Source organism: Trachemys scripta, chromosome 3 (assembly GCF_013100865.1).
Source record: "Trachemys scripta elegans isolate TJP31775 chromosome 3, CAS_Tse_1.0, whole genome shotgun sequence".
NCBI lineage: Eukaryota > Metazoa > Chordata > Testudines > Emydidae > Trachemys > Trachemys scripta.
The window spans coordinates 40,556,202-40,577,340 of record NC_048300.1 but is presented as its reverse complement, the minus strand read 5'-3'; the positions used below and the strand labels follow the sequence as shown (position 1 = coordinate 40,577,340).

Below are 21,139 nucleotides of genomic sequence, written 5' to 3'. Positions count from 1 at the left end.
TCAATCCGGCCCACGGGATTGCCAGCCCCGTGGCGCAGCAGGGCTAAGTCAGGCTCCCTGCCTGCCCTGGTCCACACCGCTCTCAGAAGCGGCCAGCCCCACATCCCTGCGGCCCCTGAGGGAGTGGGGGGCAGAGGGCTCCGTGCACTGCCCTAGCCTGCAGGCACTGCCCCCCGCAGCTCCCACCAGCCAGGAACAGGGAACCGCAGCCAATGGGAGCTTCAGGGGTGGTATCTGCAGGCAAGGGCAGCACCCCATCTCTAGGATCCACTGCCGGACATGCTGGCCACTTCCGGGAGTTTTTCTACCTGTGCTGGGAATCTCATCTCTCAAATGCAGTGTAGACAAACCGCACTGAGTTCTGGGCTTCAATTTGTTAAGAAAGAGTTTTTCCATATCATGTTTTCTCAAAGGCAGAAGGGGGAGCGGTTCTGCCCTTTTTTAAAAACATTTGCATGAAAACTGAAACCTTTGTTTTATGCATTCATCTCCTCCAAATACTTACTTCCCACTTGCAATAATAATTCTATATTTGTTTATGACATCACAACAACAAATAAACTCTGACAAAAATAATGGATTATGATTTTAGGTAGGGAAGAAGTAGGCAGAGCAAATTAAGAAACAAGTATCTTGTTTTTGTCACAAAATACAGAACATTCAAGGTAGAAAAATACAGAAAATATGGGACCGAAACACAGCTTGGCCAAAAAAAGCGGCAGTGGGTATTTCTTTGAAAAGAAAAAAAAAAAGAAAAAAGAAAAAAGAAAAACACCATAGATGGCCTGGTAACATAGCAGCACGACACTGCACTGTGATATGGGATTTTTAGGTTTGTAAAGAACCTTTGGATTGCTTCTTTAATGGTCAGTGAAAAACAGGCATGTCGTGAGATGAAACACTTTTTCCTCTGTGATAGGAAGTTGACCAACTGTTTAAGTAAACAAATGCCTAATTTGGAGAGCTTTCTACTTAGGAAGCAAGTGTTATGGTACTTATAGCAGTCATTATGGGTGGAGGCGATGCATGATACTGAGCAGGGAAGTTAAGGATGCTCCACATTGGGCCAAAATTGTGGATAATAAATAGCCCCAAAATACTGACTGAATTGTGTGGAAGTAAGAAACCTGAATCTTTAGCCAGCAAAAAACAGGGGGGGGGAGGATTAAATATGAAGAACTTGTATTTGTTTTCTTATTTCTTTCTTTATTTCCACTTTTTCCTTTAATTGTTCCTTTTCCTTCAGTTAGTTAATTGCCCTCAAAGCAATTCAATAATTAACTCAATTCATACTAGTTCAGAGCTAAGGATCATAAATCTGTTTGCAAACTGACACATATGGCTTGCAGGACACTCCATAAACAAGACAAGTGCATTATTGCTTTGGAAAAGGCAGCTGTTAGTCAAGCAGATTCACCACACAAAACCATTCAAGCAAATCTGATATCTAAAGCAAAATGAAAATGGGGCTTTTCTAACAGCTTAATGAAGTATTTCTGCGAGACTGTCACTGAGTCTTGTTTGGTTTGGTCAGCTGCTCCAATGGCTGCTCAGCAAAAGATTTTTTGTTTTAATTTTATTTTGAAAAGTGAGTACACACATATATTTATCTATCTAGATTTTAAAAGACAAAAAGACACCTATCCAAGGTATTAGGCGCCCTATCACCTTCATTATTTACACAATATAATTGAATCCCAGTAGCACTGGAATAATCATTCCAACTAGAACTCAGCCAGCCAGATATGTACAAAAACCCTTTTCCACCCTTTATTGTTATGGGAAGCATACCCGTAGCCGTTTCCAAACATTCTATCAAACAGATGTCCTTTACAGTATCTAGGCTATTTTGGACCAAGTTCCAGAGTCTGGAGCCCTCACAGAGAACACACTGTCAGCTGCCCTCTTTCTTTTATAATGAGAGAAGCCAAGTTCAGGAACTCCTGCTGTCTGCAGTTTGGTAGTATGACTCAGGGAAAGAAACAATCCATCAAATAGGCCAGTCCCAAGATGTATATGACCTATAAAGCCATATATAACACCACAAACTCCACCCAAAGATTAAAAGACAGCCAATATAGATCCCAGAACACTGACGTCATATGCTCCCTGCTAGATGTCCCATTCAATAAGCAAGCCACAGCATTATCCACTAGCTTCAGTCTCCGGATGGTTTTGAGGTGTAGCCCATTGAAAAGTGCTCTGCAATTGCATAATAGGGAGATAACAAAAGTATGGATATCAGTAGCAAGGTCTGCATCCAAAAGGAAAATTCGCAATCTCCTAGCCAGATAAATATGGTAAAAAGCTGACTGGATTACTTCTGTTATACGATCGTCAAACAGTTGGGGGGGCCTAAATTGTGAATCCTAGTAATTAACAGCACACATACTTCCTCAATAAAAAGAACTGATATTACCTCTGGCATTTCCACACACCTTTAAAAATAAAAATAATTTATATATTTTTAAAGAAAACCCTATTTTATAGTTATTTTATAGCAATAAACCACTTTTATTTCAATTTTTAGTGTAAGTTACCCTGAAACAGGAAAAAGTACAACGGAACTCTGATTATCTGATCTAACTGGGCCCAGGACCAGATCAGATAATCAAAAATTCAGGTAATCAGGAGAATGGGCTGAACTCTGGCTGTTAGCCCCCCAAAAGCAGCAGGGCTGACAGCCCAAGCCCTGTCAACTGGTAGGGTTAATACGGAGAGCTAGATAAGGGAGGATAAATGGCATTTTATTGTATTCTAATTATTCACATCTTCTATTAAGCACAAGTTTGTCATATCGAGATTCTGAAACCTGGTTAAAATCATTTTTTAAATAAATCAGTTAAAATTCTCAGAATAAGTTTGATTTCATCCACACAACTTTATCATCTATTAAATTATACATCAATTTGAAATCAAGATAATTTTTAAACAATAAGTTAATTAAGAGCTTAATGTACTTGCCCTTAGTCCATATACCAACTTTTGTGGTTTCACAATCAGGTTTCATTATGTTCAAAAATGTTTCTCTCTCACCTGTTGCTGCATGAAAGACTCACCCAAACAAAAGGGGAAACTGACTGATAATCCATGAAAGATTATGAAATTGACTATTCTCAAAATGTTGAGAAACACATGAAGCAAACAAACTAAAACAGAATTTTTTCTTTCATCTCTCAATTATAATAATCGTAGATATAATTTATCAGAGCAGTGGATAAAATATTTTCACACACACATGCATATAGATTTTTAATGGTATTTTATGGCCCTGATCCAATTTCTATTAAAGTCAGAGGAAAGACTACTATCCAATTCAATGGTATTGGATCAAGTTCTTAAAGAAACACAGATGGTATTTTACTATATACACCTCTACCCCAATATAACGCTGTCCTCAGGAGCCAAAAAAATCTTACTGCGTTATAGGTGAAACCGCATTATATGGAACTTGCTTTGATCCGCCCGAGTGTGAAGGCCCCCACGCCCGGAGCGCTGCTTTACCACGTTATATCCGAATCCATATTATATCGGGTCACGTTATATCGGGGTAGAGGTGTATCTCCATTTATTTCTAGCATATCTGCTTTATTTCTTATGTGTTGGATGTAAAGCAAGGCAACATAACGGGTTCCCTTTAACATCAGTGTGTGTGTGTGTGTGTGTGTGTGTGTGTGTGTGTGTGTGTGTGTGTGTGTATACACACACACACACACACACACACACAAATAAAATTATAAGCATCTGCAAATATTTCCATTCCAAAAAGTATAATGATAAAGGGGTAAAACCTGACCTCTGCACTAAGCCAAAGGCTTTCTACTGGGTACTGGGGAGGCAAGTTTCTGACATACATTCATAGATTGCAGAACACCAGCAGAGCTGCTCAGTGACTACTAATGTAATCAGAGGACTGCAATGGCATTCTGTCCATCTAAGGTACTTATCACTATGTCATACAAGAACTTCCAGCCCACAACCCTTTTCTCCAGTTTTATTCAGTGAATTCACATAGTGGTGGAGCAACTGGGCATACTTGTCCTGCTTCTCCACCAGCCTGTCTCTGCCAATAAAATCCCCTCTATAGTGGCACAGAGAAAAATGCCATGCAACAGAGTTCTGTAGGATGATGGAGAACAGCTATTCTTTGTGGTGACTCTCTAGGGCTGGTCAGAAAGCTCTCCAAGTTGTACATCTGTCATCCAATGAAACTAAAAGACAGCATGTTTAAAACAAATAAGAGGAAGTATTTATTCACACAACACTCAGTCAACATGTGAAATTCATTGCTGGGGATGTTGTGAAGTCCAAAAGTATAACTGGATTAAAAAAGAATTAAGTTCATGGAGGATAGGTGCATCAATGGAAATGACTCAAGATAGTCAAAGATGCAACCCCATGCTTCAGGCGTCCCTAAACCGCCAACTGCTGGAAGCTGGAGCTGGACAACAGGATGGATCACTTGAAACTGCCTTGTTCTGTTCTTTCCCCATGAAGCATCTGGCACTGGCTACTGTCAGAGACAGGACACTGGGCTAGATGGACCATTGGTCTGAACCAGTATGGCCGTTCTTATGATCCAAGACTGTGCAGAAACTAGTGCACATATACCAGTGGACAATAAAAGACTTGGCCAGTTCAGATTAAGAGGAAATAGTAGTAAGTAGCGGCAAACAGCGCCCCGAATGTCCTCTCTAGCTATAGAAATGAATAAAGGTTTATGGATAAATGAAATTGCAACTAAAAATGCAAATTCAGAGAAACACAGTACCAAATCATAACTATATTTTGAAATATGGTCTCTGAAGTTAATAGAAAATCTGTGTGCCCACTGTGCCAAAAGACTGTTAACCATGTTTAATAGGAGAATATCTAACCCACAATATCATTACAAAACGTGCTATCCTAATGTTTACATATTTTTAATAGTGTACAATGATAAATGTGTGTACATGCTGTATATATATTTGCCTCCTGTATTTCGTGTAGATATCTTTGATAGCCCCGTAAATTTGCAGCACCATGTGATAAACAGGAGTCATGTAAATATGACTGCTTAACCTGCCCTCTGAACCCTAATCCATCATAGAATATCAGGGTTGGAAGGGACCTCAGGAGGTCATCTAGTCCAACCCCCTGCTCAAAGCAGGACCAATTCCCAACTAAATCATCCCAGCCAGGGCTTTGTCAAGCCTGACCTTAAAAACCTCTAAGGAAGGAGATTCCACCATCTCCCTAGGTAACCCAATCCAGTGCTTCACCACCCTCCTAGTGAAAAAGTTTTCCTAATATCCAACCTAAACCTCCCCAACTGCAACTTGAGACCATTACTCCTTGTTCCGTCATCTGGTACCACTGAGAACAGTCTAGATCCATCCTCTTGGGAACCCCCTTTCAGGTAGTTGAAAGCAGCTATCAAATCCTCCCTCATTCTTCTCTTCTGCAGACTAAACAATCCCAGTTCCCTCAGCCTCTCCTCATAAGTCATGTGCTCCAGCCCCCTAATCAGTTTTGTTGCGCTCCACTGGACTCTTTCCAATTTTTCCACATCCTTCTTGTAGTGTGGGGCCCAAAACTGGACACAATACTCCAGATGAGGCCTCACCAATGTCGAATAGAGGGGAACGATCACGTCCCTCGATCTGCTGGCAATGCCCCTACTTATACAGCCCAGAATGCCGTTAGCCTTCTTGGCAACAAGGGCACACTGTTGACTCATATCCAGCTTCTCGTCCACTGTAACCCCTAGGTACTTTTCTGCAGAACTGCTTCCTAGCCATTCGGTCCCTAATCTGTAACAGGACGGAAGAATCCCATGCACTAAGTGCAGGACTCTGCACTTGTCCTTGCTGAACCTCATCAGGTTTCTTTTGGCCCAATCCTCTAATTTGTCTAGGTCCCTCTGTATCCTGTCCCTACCCTCCAGCGTATCTACCACTCCTCCTAGATCATTAATGAAGATATTGAACAAAACCGGCCCCAGGACCAACCCCTGGGGCACTCTGCTTGATACCGACTGCCAACTAGACATGGAGCCATTGATCACTACCCATTGAGCCCGACGAGCTAGCCAGCTTTCTATCCACCTTATAGTCCATTCATCCAGCCCATACTTCTTTAACTTGCTGGCAAGAATACTGTGGGAGACCGTATCAAAAGCTTTGCTAAAGTCAAGGAATAACACATCCACTGCTTTCCCCTCATCCACAGAGCCAGTTATCTCCTCATAGAAGGCAGTTAGGTTAGTCAGGCATGACTTGCCCTTGGTGAATCCATGCTGACTGCTCCTGATCACTTTCCTCTCCTCTAAGGCCTGGTCTACACTAGGCGTTTATGTCGAAGTTAGCGCCGTTACATCGAATTAACCCTGCACCCGTCCACACCGCGAAGGTATTTAGTTCGACATAGAGGTCTCTTTAATTCGACTTCTGTACTCCTCCCCGACGAGGGGAGTAGCGCTAAATTCGACATGGCCATGTCGAATTAGGCTAGGTGTGGATGGAAATCGACGCTAATAGCTCCAGGAGCTATCCCACAGTGCACCACTCTGTTGACGCTCTGGACAGCAGTAAGAGCTCGGATGTTCTGAACTGCCACACAGGAAAAGCCCCGGGAAAATTTGAATTTGAATTCCTTTTCCTGTCTGGCCAGTTTGAATCTCATTTCCTGTCTGGACATCGTGGCGAGCTCAGCAGCACTGGCAACGATGCAGAGCTCTCCAGCACTGATGGCAGTGCAATCTCAGAATAGAAAGAGGGCCCCAGCATGGACTGATCGGGAAGTCTTGGATCTCATCGCTGTGTGGGGCGATGAGTCCGTGCTTTCCGAGCTGCGATCCAAAAGACGGAATGCAAAGATCTATGAGAAGATCTCTAAAGACATGGCAGAGAGAGGATACAGCCGGGATGTAACGCAGTGCCGCGTGAAAATCAAGGAGCTGAGGCAAGGCTACCAGAAGACCAAAGAGGCAAACGGACGCTCCGGATCCCATCCCCAGACATCCCGTTTCTACGAGGCACTGCATTCCATCCTCGGTGCGGCCGCCACCACTACCCCACCACTGACTGTGGACTCTGAGGATGGGATAGTGTCCACGGCCGGATCCTCGGACATGTTAGCGGACGGGGAAGATGAGGAAGGAGATGAGGAGGACGAGGCAGTCGACAGCGCTCACAACGCTGATTTCCCCGACAGCCAGGATCTCTTCATCACCCTTACAGAGATCCCCTACCAACCCTCCCCAGCCGTTACCCCGGACACAGAATCTGGTGAAGGATCATCCAGTAAGTGTTGTAAACATCTAAACATTTATTTGTAACAGAACATGATTATTAACAATTTAAAAAATGGGTTTCTCATGATTAGTTTGATTAACTTAACGGTTCAGTCATGGGCAGTGCAACTATTTGAAAAAAATCTAGCAATGTCCGGTTTTGCATGATTGTCCTGCCCAAGCCGCTCTACTGTTTAGTCCCTGCTACTGCAGCTACAGTAAGATGCGGTCTATATGTCCGGGGATGGAGCAGAAATCCTCCTGGGACATCTCAAGGAAGCTCTCCTGCAGGTAATTTGAAATCCGCTGCATTAGGTTCTTGGGGAGAGCGGCCTTATTGGGTCCTCCGTAGTAGGACACGTTGCCGCGCCACGAGACTAGCAAGTACTCTGGAATCATTGCTTGGCACAGCATGGCGGCATACGGCCCTGGTCTTTGAAGGCTTTCCCGGAGCATTCTCTGTCTGTCGCTCTCAGAGATCCTCATGAGGGTGATGTCGCTCATGATGACCTGCTTTGAATGAGGTAGGGGAATGTTAGTGTTGGGACTGCTTTACCGTTCCTTTACAGAACTGTAACCGCTGGTTTGCAGCCACGCGGTGGAGGCGGGAGAGGGTCAGCCGAAAGGGATCGTTCCCGGGGACAGCCGTGAGGGTGTGGGACAGGAGCAGACTTCCTGCTTGCCGGATTGCTGGCAGCAGGGACCGACATTGATTTCAATGTGAAATGAGGCCATTGCTAATATTAAAGTTTTAAGCTGCCACGAATCTACGGCTTACCATGTCTGCGTGCAAGAGCAATTCCGTTGTCCTGACAGGGTTCTCAAAAGTGCTCTGCAAAACCCCAGACACTGAATGCGAAGGCCGAGAATTCGACCTTGTGCTGAGTGCGCATGTGATAGGTGCTGTGCATGGTCCTGTTCACAGAGAAAGACTATGTTCTTTGTTCACAACTACATTTATCTTTCTGAGGAATTCACTCCCTTTTTCCCATTCCCACAGCCCCATCTGCGACTGTCTCACAACCTAGCCTGTCATCACACTCCCAGAGGCTAGGGAGGATTAGGCATAAGAAGAAGAGGACACGGGAGGACATGTTCTCAGAGCTTATAGCCTGCTCCCGAGCCCAGGCAGCACAGCAGACCCAGTGGCGGGAGAACTTGTCCCAAATGCACCAAGCCAACATGGATCGGGAGGAGAGGTGGCGTCAGGAAGACCAGCAGGCGACTCAAACCCTGCTTGGACTACTGAGGGAGCAAACGGACACGCTCCGGCGCCTTGTGGATGTTCTGCAGGAACGGAGGCAGGAGGACAGAGCCCCGCTGCAGTCCATCTCTAACCGCCCTCCCCCGCCACCAAGTCCCATACTCCCTTCACCCAAAGTGCACAGAAGGAGAGGCGGCAGAGTCCCTGCTAACTCTCACTCCACCCCTGCAGAGAGCTCGAGCAGCAGAAGGCTCTCATTCCCCAAAGTTTGACAAGTTCTTTCCTTCCCGCCTGACACAAGCCCCCGTCCAAGTTTCACTTCCCAGTCCCATGTGTAGTTGATAATAAAAAATATGTTTCTGTTAACTACTGTTTCCATCATGTTCTTTTGGAGGAGGGGGGGAAAGGGGGTTGGTAATTGGACAGGACAGTCACCTTTGGCAGGGTACATAGTCGGGGGCAGGCACAGCAGCAGGGCACATACATAGTGCAGTGATGCAGTGACTACTTACCCTGGTTAGTCTGGGAGGTTCTTTTCATGTTATGTGGTGGGGGGTGGGTTGCTCTGTGACTTTGTGTCAGGGGAGGGCAGTTAGAGATCTTAAGCGGCGGTCCTTAGGCAGGATCACAGAGCCACACAGCAGGGGATCTGTAACCGTCCCACCCCTGCCACAAACTCACATAGACCCCCCATACACACAGTCCGTATCAGGAGGGGTGACAGGCTCCGTTGAAAGAACCATCCCACCGCAGCGGAGCCTGTCAGTCCTTGAGTTTAGAAGCTGCATTCGCGCGACTACACTACACCCGCTCCGCACCACAGTCTGCGTCCCAGTTTTAAAAAATTCCCGCGAAAACAGTATTAAAGAAAACGGTGTGCTTTAACAAAGTAGAACTATTTTTATTTTGAAACGTGTGTTGGAAGTGGGGTGAAGGCTTCTCTGTACACAAAATTAGAAAGTCACAGGTTACCCTGCTCACTCAGGAACTTTGCTTTCAAAGCCTCCCGGATGCACAGCGCTTCCCGCTGGTCTCTTCTAATCGCCCGGCTGTCTGGCTGTGAGTAATCAGCAGCCAGGCTAATTTCCTCAACCTCCCACCCCGCCATAAAGGTCTCCCCCTTGCTCTCACAGAGATTGTGGAGCACACAGCAAGCTGCTATAACAATGGGGATATTGGTTTCGCTGAGATCACAGCGAGTCAGCAAGCTTCTCCATCTCCCCTTGAGACGTCCAAAAGCACACTCCACCACCATTCTGCACTTGCTCAGCCGGTAGTTGAAGAGTTCTTTTTCAGTGTCCAGGGCACCTGTATAGGGCTTCATGAGCCAGGGCATTAGCGGGTAGGCTGGGTCCCCGAGGATGACTATAGGCATCTCCACATCCCCAACAGTTATTTTGTGGTCCGGGAAGTAAATACCTTGCTGCAGCCGTCTAAACAGACCAGAGTTCCTGAAAACACGAGCGTCATGAACCTTGCCCGGCCATCCGACATTGATGTTGGTAAAACGTCCCCTGTGGTCCACCAGTGCTTGCAGCACCATGGAAAAGTAGCCCTTTCTGTTAATGTACTGGCTGGCCTGGTGGTCCGGTGCCAGGATAGGGATGTGAGTTCCATCTATGGCCCCACCGCAGTTTGGGAATCCCATCGCTGCGAAGCCATCTATGATCGCCTCCAAGTTTCCCAGGGTCACTACCTTTGGCAGCAGTACATCAACGATTGCCTTGGCTACTTGCATCACAACAACCCCCACGGTAGATTTGCCCACCCCAAACTGGCTCGCGACTGACCGGTAGCTGTCAGGCGTTGCAAGCTTCCAGAGGGCTATGGCCACTCGCTTCTGGACAGTCAGGGCTGGTCGCATCCGGGTGTCATTGCGCTTCAGGGCAGGGGACAGCAACTCACAAAGTTCAAGGAAAGTTCCCTTCCGCATGCGGAAGTTTCGCAGCCACTGTGATTCATCCCAGACCTGCAGCACTATGCGGTCCCACCACTCAGTGCTTGTTTCCCGTGCCCAGAATCGCCGTTTCACAGCATCAACATGACCCATTGCCACCGTGATGTCCTCGGCGCTGGGTCCCCTGCTTTCTGAGAGGTCTGTGCTACTCTCAGACTTCAGGTCATCACCGCGTTGACGTAGCCTCCTCGCCTGACTTTTCTGCATCTGCCTCAGGGCAACCTGTATGATAAGCTGCGAGGCGTTGAGAGCGGCCACAACTGCAGCGATGGTTGCAGTGGGCTCCATGCTCACAGTGCTGTGGCGTCCGCGCTGTCAATGACTTGAAAAGTGCGCGAAATGATTTCCCGCCGGCGCTTTCAGGGAGGGAGGGAGGGCGGGAGTGATGGACGGATGACGACAGTTACCCAAAAGCACCCTGGCCCCTTTTTTTTTTACCCAGAAGGCATTTGCGGCTCCACCCAGAATTCCAATGGGCGGCGGGGACTCCGGGAACTGTGGGATAGCTGCCCTCAGTGCACCGCTTCCAATGTCGACGCTTTCCCCGTTAGTGTGGACTCACAAAGTCGAATTACTGTCCTTAGTGTGGACACACACGTTCGACTTTGCAATATCGATTCCAAATATTCGATTTAAGTAAAATCGAACTACTCTCGTAGTGTAGACAAGGCCTAAGTGCTTCAGAATTGATTCCTTGAGGGCCTGCTCCATGATTTTTCCAGGGACTGAGGTGAGACTGACTATCCTGTAGTTCCCCGGATCCTCCTTCTTCCCTTTTTTAAAGAAGGGCACTACATTAGCCTTTTTCCAGTCATCCGGGACCTCCCTAGATCACCATGAGTTTTCAAAGATAATGGCCAATGGCTCTGCAATCACATCCGCCAACTTCTTTAGCACCCTCGGAGGCAGCGCATCCGGCCCCATAGACCTGTGCTCATCCAGTTTTTCTAAATAGTCCCGAACTACTTCTTTCTCCACAGAGAGCTGGTCACCTTCTCCCCATACTGTGCTGCCTAGTGCAGCAGACACTGTTCGTAAAGACAGAGGCAAAAAAATCATTGAGTACATTAGCTTTTTCCACATCCTCTGTTACTAGGTTGCCTCCCTCATTCAGTAAGGGGCCCACGCTTTCCGTGACCTTCTTCTTGTTGCTAACATACCTGAAGAAACCCTTCTTGTTACTCTTAACATCTCTTGCTAACTGCAACTCCAAGTGTGATTTGGCCTTCCTGATTTCACTCCTGCATGCCTGAGCAATATTTTTATACTCCTCCCTGGTCATTGGTCCAATCTTCCACTTCTTGTAAGCTTCTTTTTTGCGTTTAAGGTCAGCAAGGATTTCACTGTTAAGCCAAGCTGGTCGCCTGCCATATTTACTGTTCTTTCTACACATTGGGATGGTTTGTTCCTACAACCTCAATAAGCATTCTTTATAATACAGCCAGGGCCGGCGCAACCCATTAGGCAACCTAGGCAGTAGCCTAGGGTGCTGCGATTTTGGGGGCGGCGACCGCGGCAATTTTTCGGCAGCAGGACCTTCCACTACCTCTGTGGGGGGACGGCATTTCGGGGCGGGACCTTCTGCCACCTAGGGCGGTGGAAAAGCTGGCAGCGCTCCTGAATACAGCCAGCTCTCCTAGACTCCTTCCCCCCCATGTTATTCTCCTAGGGGATCCTGTCCATCAGTTCCCTGAAGGCGTCAGAGTCTACTTTTCTGAAGTTCAGGGTCCATATTTTGCTGCTCTCCTTTCTTCCTTGTGTCAGGATCCTGAACTCGACCATCTCATGTCACTGCCTCCCAGGTTCCTATCCACTTTTGCTTCCCCTACTAATTCTTCCCTGTTTGTGAGCAGCGGGTCGAGAAGAGCTCTGCCCCTAATTGGTTCCTCCAGCCCTTGCACCAGAAAATTGTCCCCTACGCTTTCCAAAAACTTCCTGGATTGTCTGTGCACTGCTGTATTGCTCTCCCAGTAGATATCAAGGTGATTGAAGTCCCCCATGAGAACCAGAGCCTGTGATCTAGTAACTTCTGTTAGTTGTCGGAAGAAAGCCTGGTCCACCTCATCCCCCTGGTCTGGTGCTCTATAGCAGATTCCCACTACGACATCACCCTTGTTGCTCACACTTCTAAACTTAATCCAGAGACTCTCAGGTTTTTTTGCAGTTTCATACTGGACCTCTGAGCAGTCATACTGATCTCTTACATATAATGCAACTCCTCCACCTTTTCTGCCCTGCCTGTCCTTCCTGAACAGTTTATACCCATCCATGACAGTACTCCAGTCATGTGAGTTATCCCACCAAGTCTCTGTTATTCCAATCACATTATAATTCCTTGACTGTGCCAGGACTTTCAGTTCTCCCAGCTTTGTTGTTTTTAGGGCTTTGCTTCAAACAGAAAAAATGTTCATGCACTTGGAGAATTTTGGATGTGTGCACTATATAAATAAAGTAAGTTTGCAAGCATGAGACTATAAAAAAATAGTACAAATAAATATTGTCATATGGACACTAGATTAAGAACTAGACTAAGATCACCAGCACAGTGCACCCAAGAGCCAAAAATCCAACCATAACTTCCAATGACTATTAAACTAAATGGAAGAGGCAACCTATTTCAATACAGAAATAAAACCCCCTCTGACCGCATACCCCTAGTTGTCACCTACCACCCAATGCTGGAACCCATACAGGGTAGCATCAAACAAATACAACTCCTCCTTGATGGTGACTCCATCCTGAAATATCCTTTCCTGAACCCTTCTTCTGTCCTCTGAACAACCGCCCAACTGCTCCAAGTTCATCATCAGAAGGAAGTTGCCCACAGACCAGGACAAACCAACACAAAGTGGCACCAGACCCTGCCAGAACAACAGATACAAAACCTGCAGACATATCTCCACTAGGGATGTAAAATATTAAAATGGTTAACCGGTAAGCATTAGTCTTACCATTAACCCACCCTAACCATTAACCCCCAGCCCTGGGCTGGCTGGAGCAGCCCCAGCCCCAGGCCAGCTCCCCGGGCCGCAGCAGCCCCAGCCCTGGGCCAGCCGACCCTAGCCCCAGCCCCATAGGCTGGCAGGAGCGGCCCCAGCCCTGCAGGCCGGGTCGGCCTGCCGTCCAGAGCAACCCCAGCCCCAGGCCAGCTGACCCCAGCCCCAGCCCCATGGGCTGGCCGGAGCAGCCCCAAACCCGCAGGCCAGGTCGGCCTGCCGTCCAGAGCAGACCCTGACCCCAGCCCAGAGCGGCCCCAGCCTTGCAGACCGGCCCCAGCCCCTTTCCCTTTAATCAGTTAAACGATAACTGTTTAAACAATATTTACAACCCTAATCTCCACTGCTACAATGATCAACACTCCCTACAATACATCTTTCAAAATCCATGGGTCCTACACATGCCTATCACAACATATGGTATACCTCATCCATTGCACTAAATGCCCCAACAGCAACTATGTTGGTGAAAGCAGACAATCACTATGCTCTCAAATGAACTCACACATGAAAATGATAAAAAACAAAAACACCACATCACCCATTAGTGAACACTTTTCATAAAGCAATCACTCTATATTGGACAGTAGTAGAAAGAGAGAGCCTGAAACATGAGGCCTGGTATAAGAGGCCTGGTACAAGGCCTGAGGCCCGAACTAAAATAGTGTCAAGCCTTGTAGATATAAAGCAAAGTTAGCAAAACTCAGGTTGTGAGTAGAAGTCAGGCCCTGTTACAAAAGATGCCTGCTTTCAAGTTCACAGAACTTGGCAAGAACTGGGATGGCATTGCAAAAAAAACCACCATACACACACATTCCTAAGAAGTGCTAGGCACAGGACACTCACACAAACACATTCCAGAAGGGTGGTACTATGACAGATTTTTTTTTACCAATTCGCCTGAGGCATCAGGTGATTAGGCTGAGGCCACAGGATTTTTAGGGAGGAGATGACGAAACACATTAAGTGTTTAAGTTTTAAAGCTTTAGTAATAAAATAATAGCGGAGAGTGATGGGTACTTTTTATGTTACTTATAGGAAGGAAGAAAGCATTAGTGCCCCAAGCCCAACCCACTTTTATACTTATACATGCTTTACACGAGGCTGGCCAAGCCTGGGTGTAAGGTAAGAAGAAGAGGGGGAAGGGTGGACGGGAGTTTTGTTTTGGGCCCAGGCCGTTTGAGGTTTGCTGTTGATTTTTGAATTGCTTTAGCTTTTAGGAGGGTTTTTAAGTTTAGGGGTTTTTTGGGGGCGTTTTGTTTTACTACCTTTGTTTTTGGGTGTTTTTTGTACCAGTTAAAACCGTCTTTTTGTGGGTTTTTTTAACTTTTTTAAAACACACTGGCTAGAGACTTTGTTGGGTTTTTTGGGGGGGATTTTGTGCTGGCCTTTTGTGACAGTACCAGAACACCCTGATACAAGGTTATAGTGTAAAAAACACTCCCTGAAGATGATACAAGGATACACTAACCCCCTCTTAAAAATAAGGTTACGATGACAGGGTGATGGTTGAACCAACATGTACAAGGTAAAGGGTGGTAACTAACCACCTAAATACATCAAGGGGCAATATGTAACTTGTTTGTATTGGTGTACAAAAGAAGCATCACAGAGAGTGTGTCTTTGGCCAGCCAAGAAGGGAATGGAAAGTCCCACCATTCACTGAGCTGCATTCAGTGCAACAGGCCAGCATGTGCTAGTAGAACTGTAAACACTGATCCGGGGAACTAGGACCATGCTTCGTTGACAGTAAACCTGCCCAGATACCTTCGCTACTAAACCAAGTCTTGTGGTCTGATTGAGAAGTTCGATCAGAGTCTTCTGTATGGGTTATCTAGTCAGAGCCAGTGCAGCACACAGAGAGAACACACACGCAGCTAAAGACTTACTACACTGACCTATCAGTCCTCATCCTCAAAGGAAACCTGCACAACACTTTCAAAAGATGAGCCTGGAAGTTTAAATTTATAACTTTGCTACATACCAAAAATCATGGACTGAATAGAGACACTGGATTTGTGGTTATTACAACAACCCATTAGAACTAGCCCCAGCTATTTCCCCTGACCCTTTCCTTTCTTCCTATGACTGGAGGGGTGTTAAAAGGCCACATCACCTTGAATGGTCCCTTGAAATGTGTGTTAACTATTTATGCTAAACAATCTGTTCCATCTTGTATTTAGCCTGAGGAAGGCTATGTCTACACTACCACTAATGTTGGTATAACTTATGTTGCTTGTGACAGAGTGCTAGGCAAGAACAGCTGGGCCCGCACTCTGGTCATGGCAACTCCACTCAAACAATGCAGAATAGAGCTGATTAAACAGAGCTGTGCCTAATTGGTTGAGGAAGTAGAGCTAGAAGGTTAATTAAGCCATTAAGCAGAGGCTATAAATAGGCACAAGAAGGAAGTAGAAGAGGGGGAAAGCAGATAGCAGGAGAAGGAGAGAATTTGCTCTTCCCTGCTTGTTGCAGGAACTGGGGGCTCCCTAGGATGGTTGGAGCAGAGCCGTATATGGTATGATGGGGTGGGAACCCACGTTGTAAACAAACTACTCAAGGTGTTTGACCAGCACAAAGGTCTCTGAGCAGTTTGTGGACCAGAGCAGAGGCAGGAGCCAGGGGACCCTGTTACGTTGCTCAGGGATGTGAATAAACCACCCCTCTGAGCAACATAAGCTTCACCGACAGAAGCACCAGTGTGGTCAGCATTATGTCAGTGGGAGAATGTCTCCCACCGACATAGCTGCTGCTGTTCGTTGAGGGTGGATTAATTAAGTCCTTAGAGAGGCTACACTAGATAGCTCCCAGCAGCGCAGCTACATCAGTGCAGCAGCATTGCTGAAAGATCTCTAGTATAGCCATAGCCTAAGGCTATGTCGACAATAGCACTTTTGTCAGTAAAACTTTTGTTGGTTGGGGCATGGGGGGGAAAAAAAAAAAAAACCACACACACACACACACACACACACACACACACACACACACACACCCTGAGCGACATAAATTTCTCCGACAGAAGCGCCGGTGTGGACGGTACTATGTCAATAGGAGAGCTTCTCTCACCAACATAGCTACCGCTGCTCGTTGGGGGTGGATTAATTATGCCAATGGGAGAGCTCTCTCCCGTCAGCATAGAGCAGCTACACGGGACACCTTACAGTGGCGCAGCTGCAGCAGTACAGCTGTCACGCTTAAGGTCTGTAGTGTAGACATAACTTAAGTTTCCCACACCTGAAGAAGAGCTCTGTGTACGTTTCAAAGCTAATCTCTCTCACCATTAGAAGTTGGTCCAATAAAAGATATTACCTCACCCACCTTGTCTCTCTAATATCCTGGGACTGACAGTTACAACAACACTGCATACAAACTAAATGGAAGTAATTTTACAGCAATTTGAAAGTATAGCATAAATATCCAGTTTAAAATATTTCTTTGTTCCCAAAAATTAGCCTTAAAATTAAACTAAACACCCATTTTAAAAAATTGTGTACCTTTTCTAATGCAGATTAACTCATGTACGCCACAGGTTCGTTCTCCACCTATTTGGGAAAAATAACATTAGAAAATAGTAAATAGATATTATGAAATGTATTCTAATATTTAATGAGGTTTACAAACTGAAAAAAAGATAAAGGGGGAAAACTGAGTGTTATTTAATGAGGACATTACAAAAAAATAAAACAAAGTTCCTTTTTTCAGAGGATATTATATGTAAATAGGAAATATGAAAATTCAAATAGTTCTTTAATATTACCATTTTACTAAACATGCAATTATTCATGCATTGGATTCAATGTATTAGACTGAATATTAAATTATCCCTAAACTTTTCATGTGGAATTTACACATTGAAATCTGTGAGCTGAAGTCACCCCACACTTTTTCCTAACTATAAACCAAGTCCTCTAGTTCTGAAAAGTTGGTGAGCCAGTTGATCTGCAAATGAAGTTTCAGAAAGCCAAAGTTTTAGAACATCATGTTGACATTCTGTTGCAATGTCTAATTGATAAGTTGTACAAAACAGGTTTCATCTCCTAAGGAAAAAACCCAGAGGTTATTTGTGTCATTCCCATCACTCCAGGTTTTATCAGCTTTTTCCATTTGGTGAGGGTTTTTTTAAAAACTTTTGTTACTTTAAAGTACTTACATGGGCATAACATATATTTAATTTTTCTAGTAACAGAAAGCTTTTAGGCTGCAATTTCAGACTGTGAATGAAAACTTTAACTATTCTAAAATGTTCAAAGGGAAGCAACGAAAACATTGAAACTTGTCTAGTGTCTAGAAGCCTAAAGAAAAATAATGGCATTAGTCATTGGTGATTAGAGAGAAAGGCTTGGTTATTGGGTGAAGGGTATATATATATATATATATATATATATATATATATATACACACACACACACACACACACATATATACACACACACACACCCCTCTACCTCGATATAACACTGTCCTCGGGAGCCAAAAAAATCTTACCGCGTTATAGGTGAAACCGTGTTATATTGAACTTGCTTTGATCCAACGGAGGGCGCAACCCCGCCCCCCCAGAGCACTGCTTTACCGCATTATAGCCGAATTCATGTTATATCGGGTCGCGTTATATCGAGGTAGCAGCGTATATACACACACACACACACACACCTCATTTTAAACAATGTTTTTATTTAAGTTTGACATCATCCAAACTCAAACACTTAAACTCGGGGTAATACTAAGTTACAGGACACTTCTTAACCATATCTTAATGCCCATTAACAGACTGTATATTCACAATGAACTTCTTTCTGCCTCCAAAAGATAAGGAAATATACATACAATACATTAATCTCCCTCACATAATGCAAAACATTAATTAGGCCCTCAGCAAACATTTAGAGTTTACAGAAAGTACACAGGTTAAGTGTGTGGTGTGTTAAGTGTATATGGGGGAAGAGTGCATGAGACTAATTAATGTTAACTTATAAGGGAAATTAATGTGTTGTACATAGTATAGTTTCTTATATGTTGGACACAAAATATTCCTTATGAAAATATAGAGTCTGTTCCTGTCAGTGGACAGATGCTGTGTAGACATTAAGGTATGGTAAAGATATATCCCATAACTAGGTATTTTCTTGAATTTTAGAGCTTGAGTTGAAGGGACCACTAACCTCAAGCCCTTTTAAACAAAGTTTCTGTTTATGGAATTTCCCATCTTTTTAATACAGCAAATGTAGGAGAGATGTTTTGTTTAAATTTAAAGGGGGGCAAGGCCAAAGGGTGATAAGGATGCCCCGACTTCCCCAATGGCATGAGGCTATGGAGGGAGTGGGAATGTTTGCGGTGGGGGGGACGGGGAGACAGCAGGCATAGTGAGAAGAGGACTAACTGTGTGAAGAAAGGTGGGGGGAAGGAGGGGACAAAGAAGGCCCTTCTCTATGCTTTCAACTCCAATACAATAGCTCCTGCATTCTGGAAAGCAGGGTAGAAGATCTTGTCAAGTGCTGGATTTGCTCAACTGGGCAGAAAAAGTGTTCCTCATGTATGTCTACACAGCCTGGGCCAACAGACCTGGACTAGCAGGGCTCACGCTAGAGCTCTAAAAATAGCTGCGTATACAGTGCTTTGAAATAATGACTTGGGGTAGCCCAAGTCTGTCGACCAGGGCTGGGAAGCTCACTTCCGTAGGCTGTGCAGACATACCCATAATCAGAGGTACAAAGCTTTAACAAGGCTAGAGAGATCTCAGAAGTAGATTCCCAGTTTTCTGGGGGATGGAAGGGTCAGGAAAAGCTCTCCATCAAAATATTATTCAGCCTTGTGAAAGGTGCACTGAGCTGGGAGCCAGAAGACCATCAGTTAAAATCTCATCTATTCCATTCACTCTAAAGACCTTATTATTGAGCAACATCTCATATCGCTATATTATGAGGGGGCAAAATATCATCCATGCCTTTCACATATGAAATAACTGAGAGGTTGCACAAGGTCATGTCTAGCAGAGCTAGGATAGACACCAGGGTGAGAGTCTCTCCCCAACTCTTGCCACTTTAGGCTGCTTCCCTGCCCTCTTGCCCAGCATAAAGAGCCTCTAAAAAGATCCAGTTCCATCCAGGAAATACTCATCTTGATGCAGGGACTGAAGAAGACAGCTGCAGGCCATCTTCCAAAGACCCCCTTCAAAGTCCTTGCATAGGGGCATGCCAGGGATAATATGGCTGTGTGTGGGAGGAGTACATCAAAAGTGGGGCTGAAACATGTAGCACTGCAGAGATTCAGGGCAGCACTACTGCCCATGGGCAGCCAAAGACAGGCTATTATAACTTAGATGCGACCCCCTCTTGGTTTTAAAGCCACCTTAGTGCCTCTTCCTCCTGGCCTGTTGATTCTGTGCAGTACCTCTCACTTCCTGTCTTTAATATACACAGCCTCATTGATTCTGCCCCTCAAAAGGCATTTGCCAAATCTATGTGCTTTGCTATGCTATCAGTAACCATGGTTCTAACCACAAGACTATGCACCTTTCAGAATTAGAAACAGAACCTAGCATTCCTTACTCCCAGTCCCCGCGCTACTCTAACCAGAAGACCATTATCCCCTCCCAGGTGGGAATAGAATCCAAGAATCCTGATTCCTAGCATTATATTACTGTCTAGCAAAAACCAACCCACTGGTTAAGTGCTACTTCCCCTTTTGGGGACATCTCTTCAACAAATAAAGTAGTGGCCATCTTTACTGAGGCCATGAGTAATTTCATACCCAATAGGTAGCTTCAGTCCCACTGTAAATTATGGAAAATGGTGGCCATTTTTAACAGTGGAAAATTGTGAATGTGATGGGAAAGACAAGAAAGTACAATGGTTAGAACTTTGCTTAATTACAATCTATTTGTATTAAATGCATTCAAGGAATGCTGGCAATAACTTAACTGTATAGAAAGTGTGAATGATGATAAAACAACCAGTTGTTAGCAAAATGGATATGAAGAAAAGTCAAACACTAAAAATGTTTTAAAGTCCCATTTAATTTTAACTCAAAATAAAAGATTTAGTTTGAAATACTTCTGAAAATTCAGTCTTTACTCAGACTCTGAGCTTGAAATTTGGGAAAGATGCAATGTATTTTTCATGCAAATCAAAGAATGAATCTTCCCAAATTAAAAAAATGGAACCCAATCTTAATTTAGAGGTGATACCGCTCCTCTATTAAAAGGTATCTAGCTCATCAATCTTCAGTCTCAATAGGGTAATTTATTACATGGTCATTTCTCATTTTAAGTGTAGTATATGTGAAAGCTTCTAATCAATACGCTAAAACAATTATTGTTAATGATTCCTTCATTGGCATATAAATTTATCTGACTCGACATGAATGAAGATGAAAGAAATGGTAGGATACAAAGGATCAAATAGATCAAAGCAATAAAACCAGGTAACTCTTTCACACTAAAATGCAAAAACTGTCAAGAATTGTTAAGTAGCAAATTAGAAAGGGCCATGCTCATCTTAAAGTGCAGAAAATCTATTTCTTCTGATTCATCAAACCCAAATGTGCCATTGACTGAAACTTCATCTACTGAATGGGAAAGATAGAATATTGATGAGTTTGATGATCCTGCAAGTAAGTTTTTTTCACGGTCATCACCGTTATCAAAAAGTAGCTAGAATGATCATTTAAGTCCCTGTTCAACGTTTTCCAGCAGCTTTTCAACATCAGCTTCG

The 21,139-nt window shown here is 44.7% G+C and overlaps 1 protein-coding gene across 2 annotated transcripts in view; it reads right to left on the bottom strand.

The window, feature by feature from the left end:
- The window catches only part of SYT14 (synaptotagmin 14), a 179,184-nt gene that overhangs the window by 146,738 nt on the left and 11,307 nt on the right, over window positions 1–21,139 (bottom strand). For both annotated transcript variants that reach the window (XM_034764507.1, XM_034764508.1), the window contains exon 2: window positions 16,925–16,972. In XM_034764507.1, the coding sequence (XP_034620398.1) occupies window positions 16,925–16,972 (48 nt within the window). The remainder of the gene's footprint in view (window positions 1–16,924; window positions 16,973–21,139) is intronic.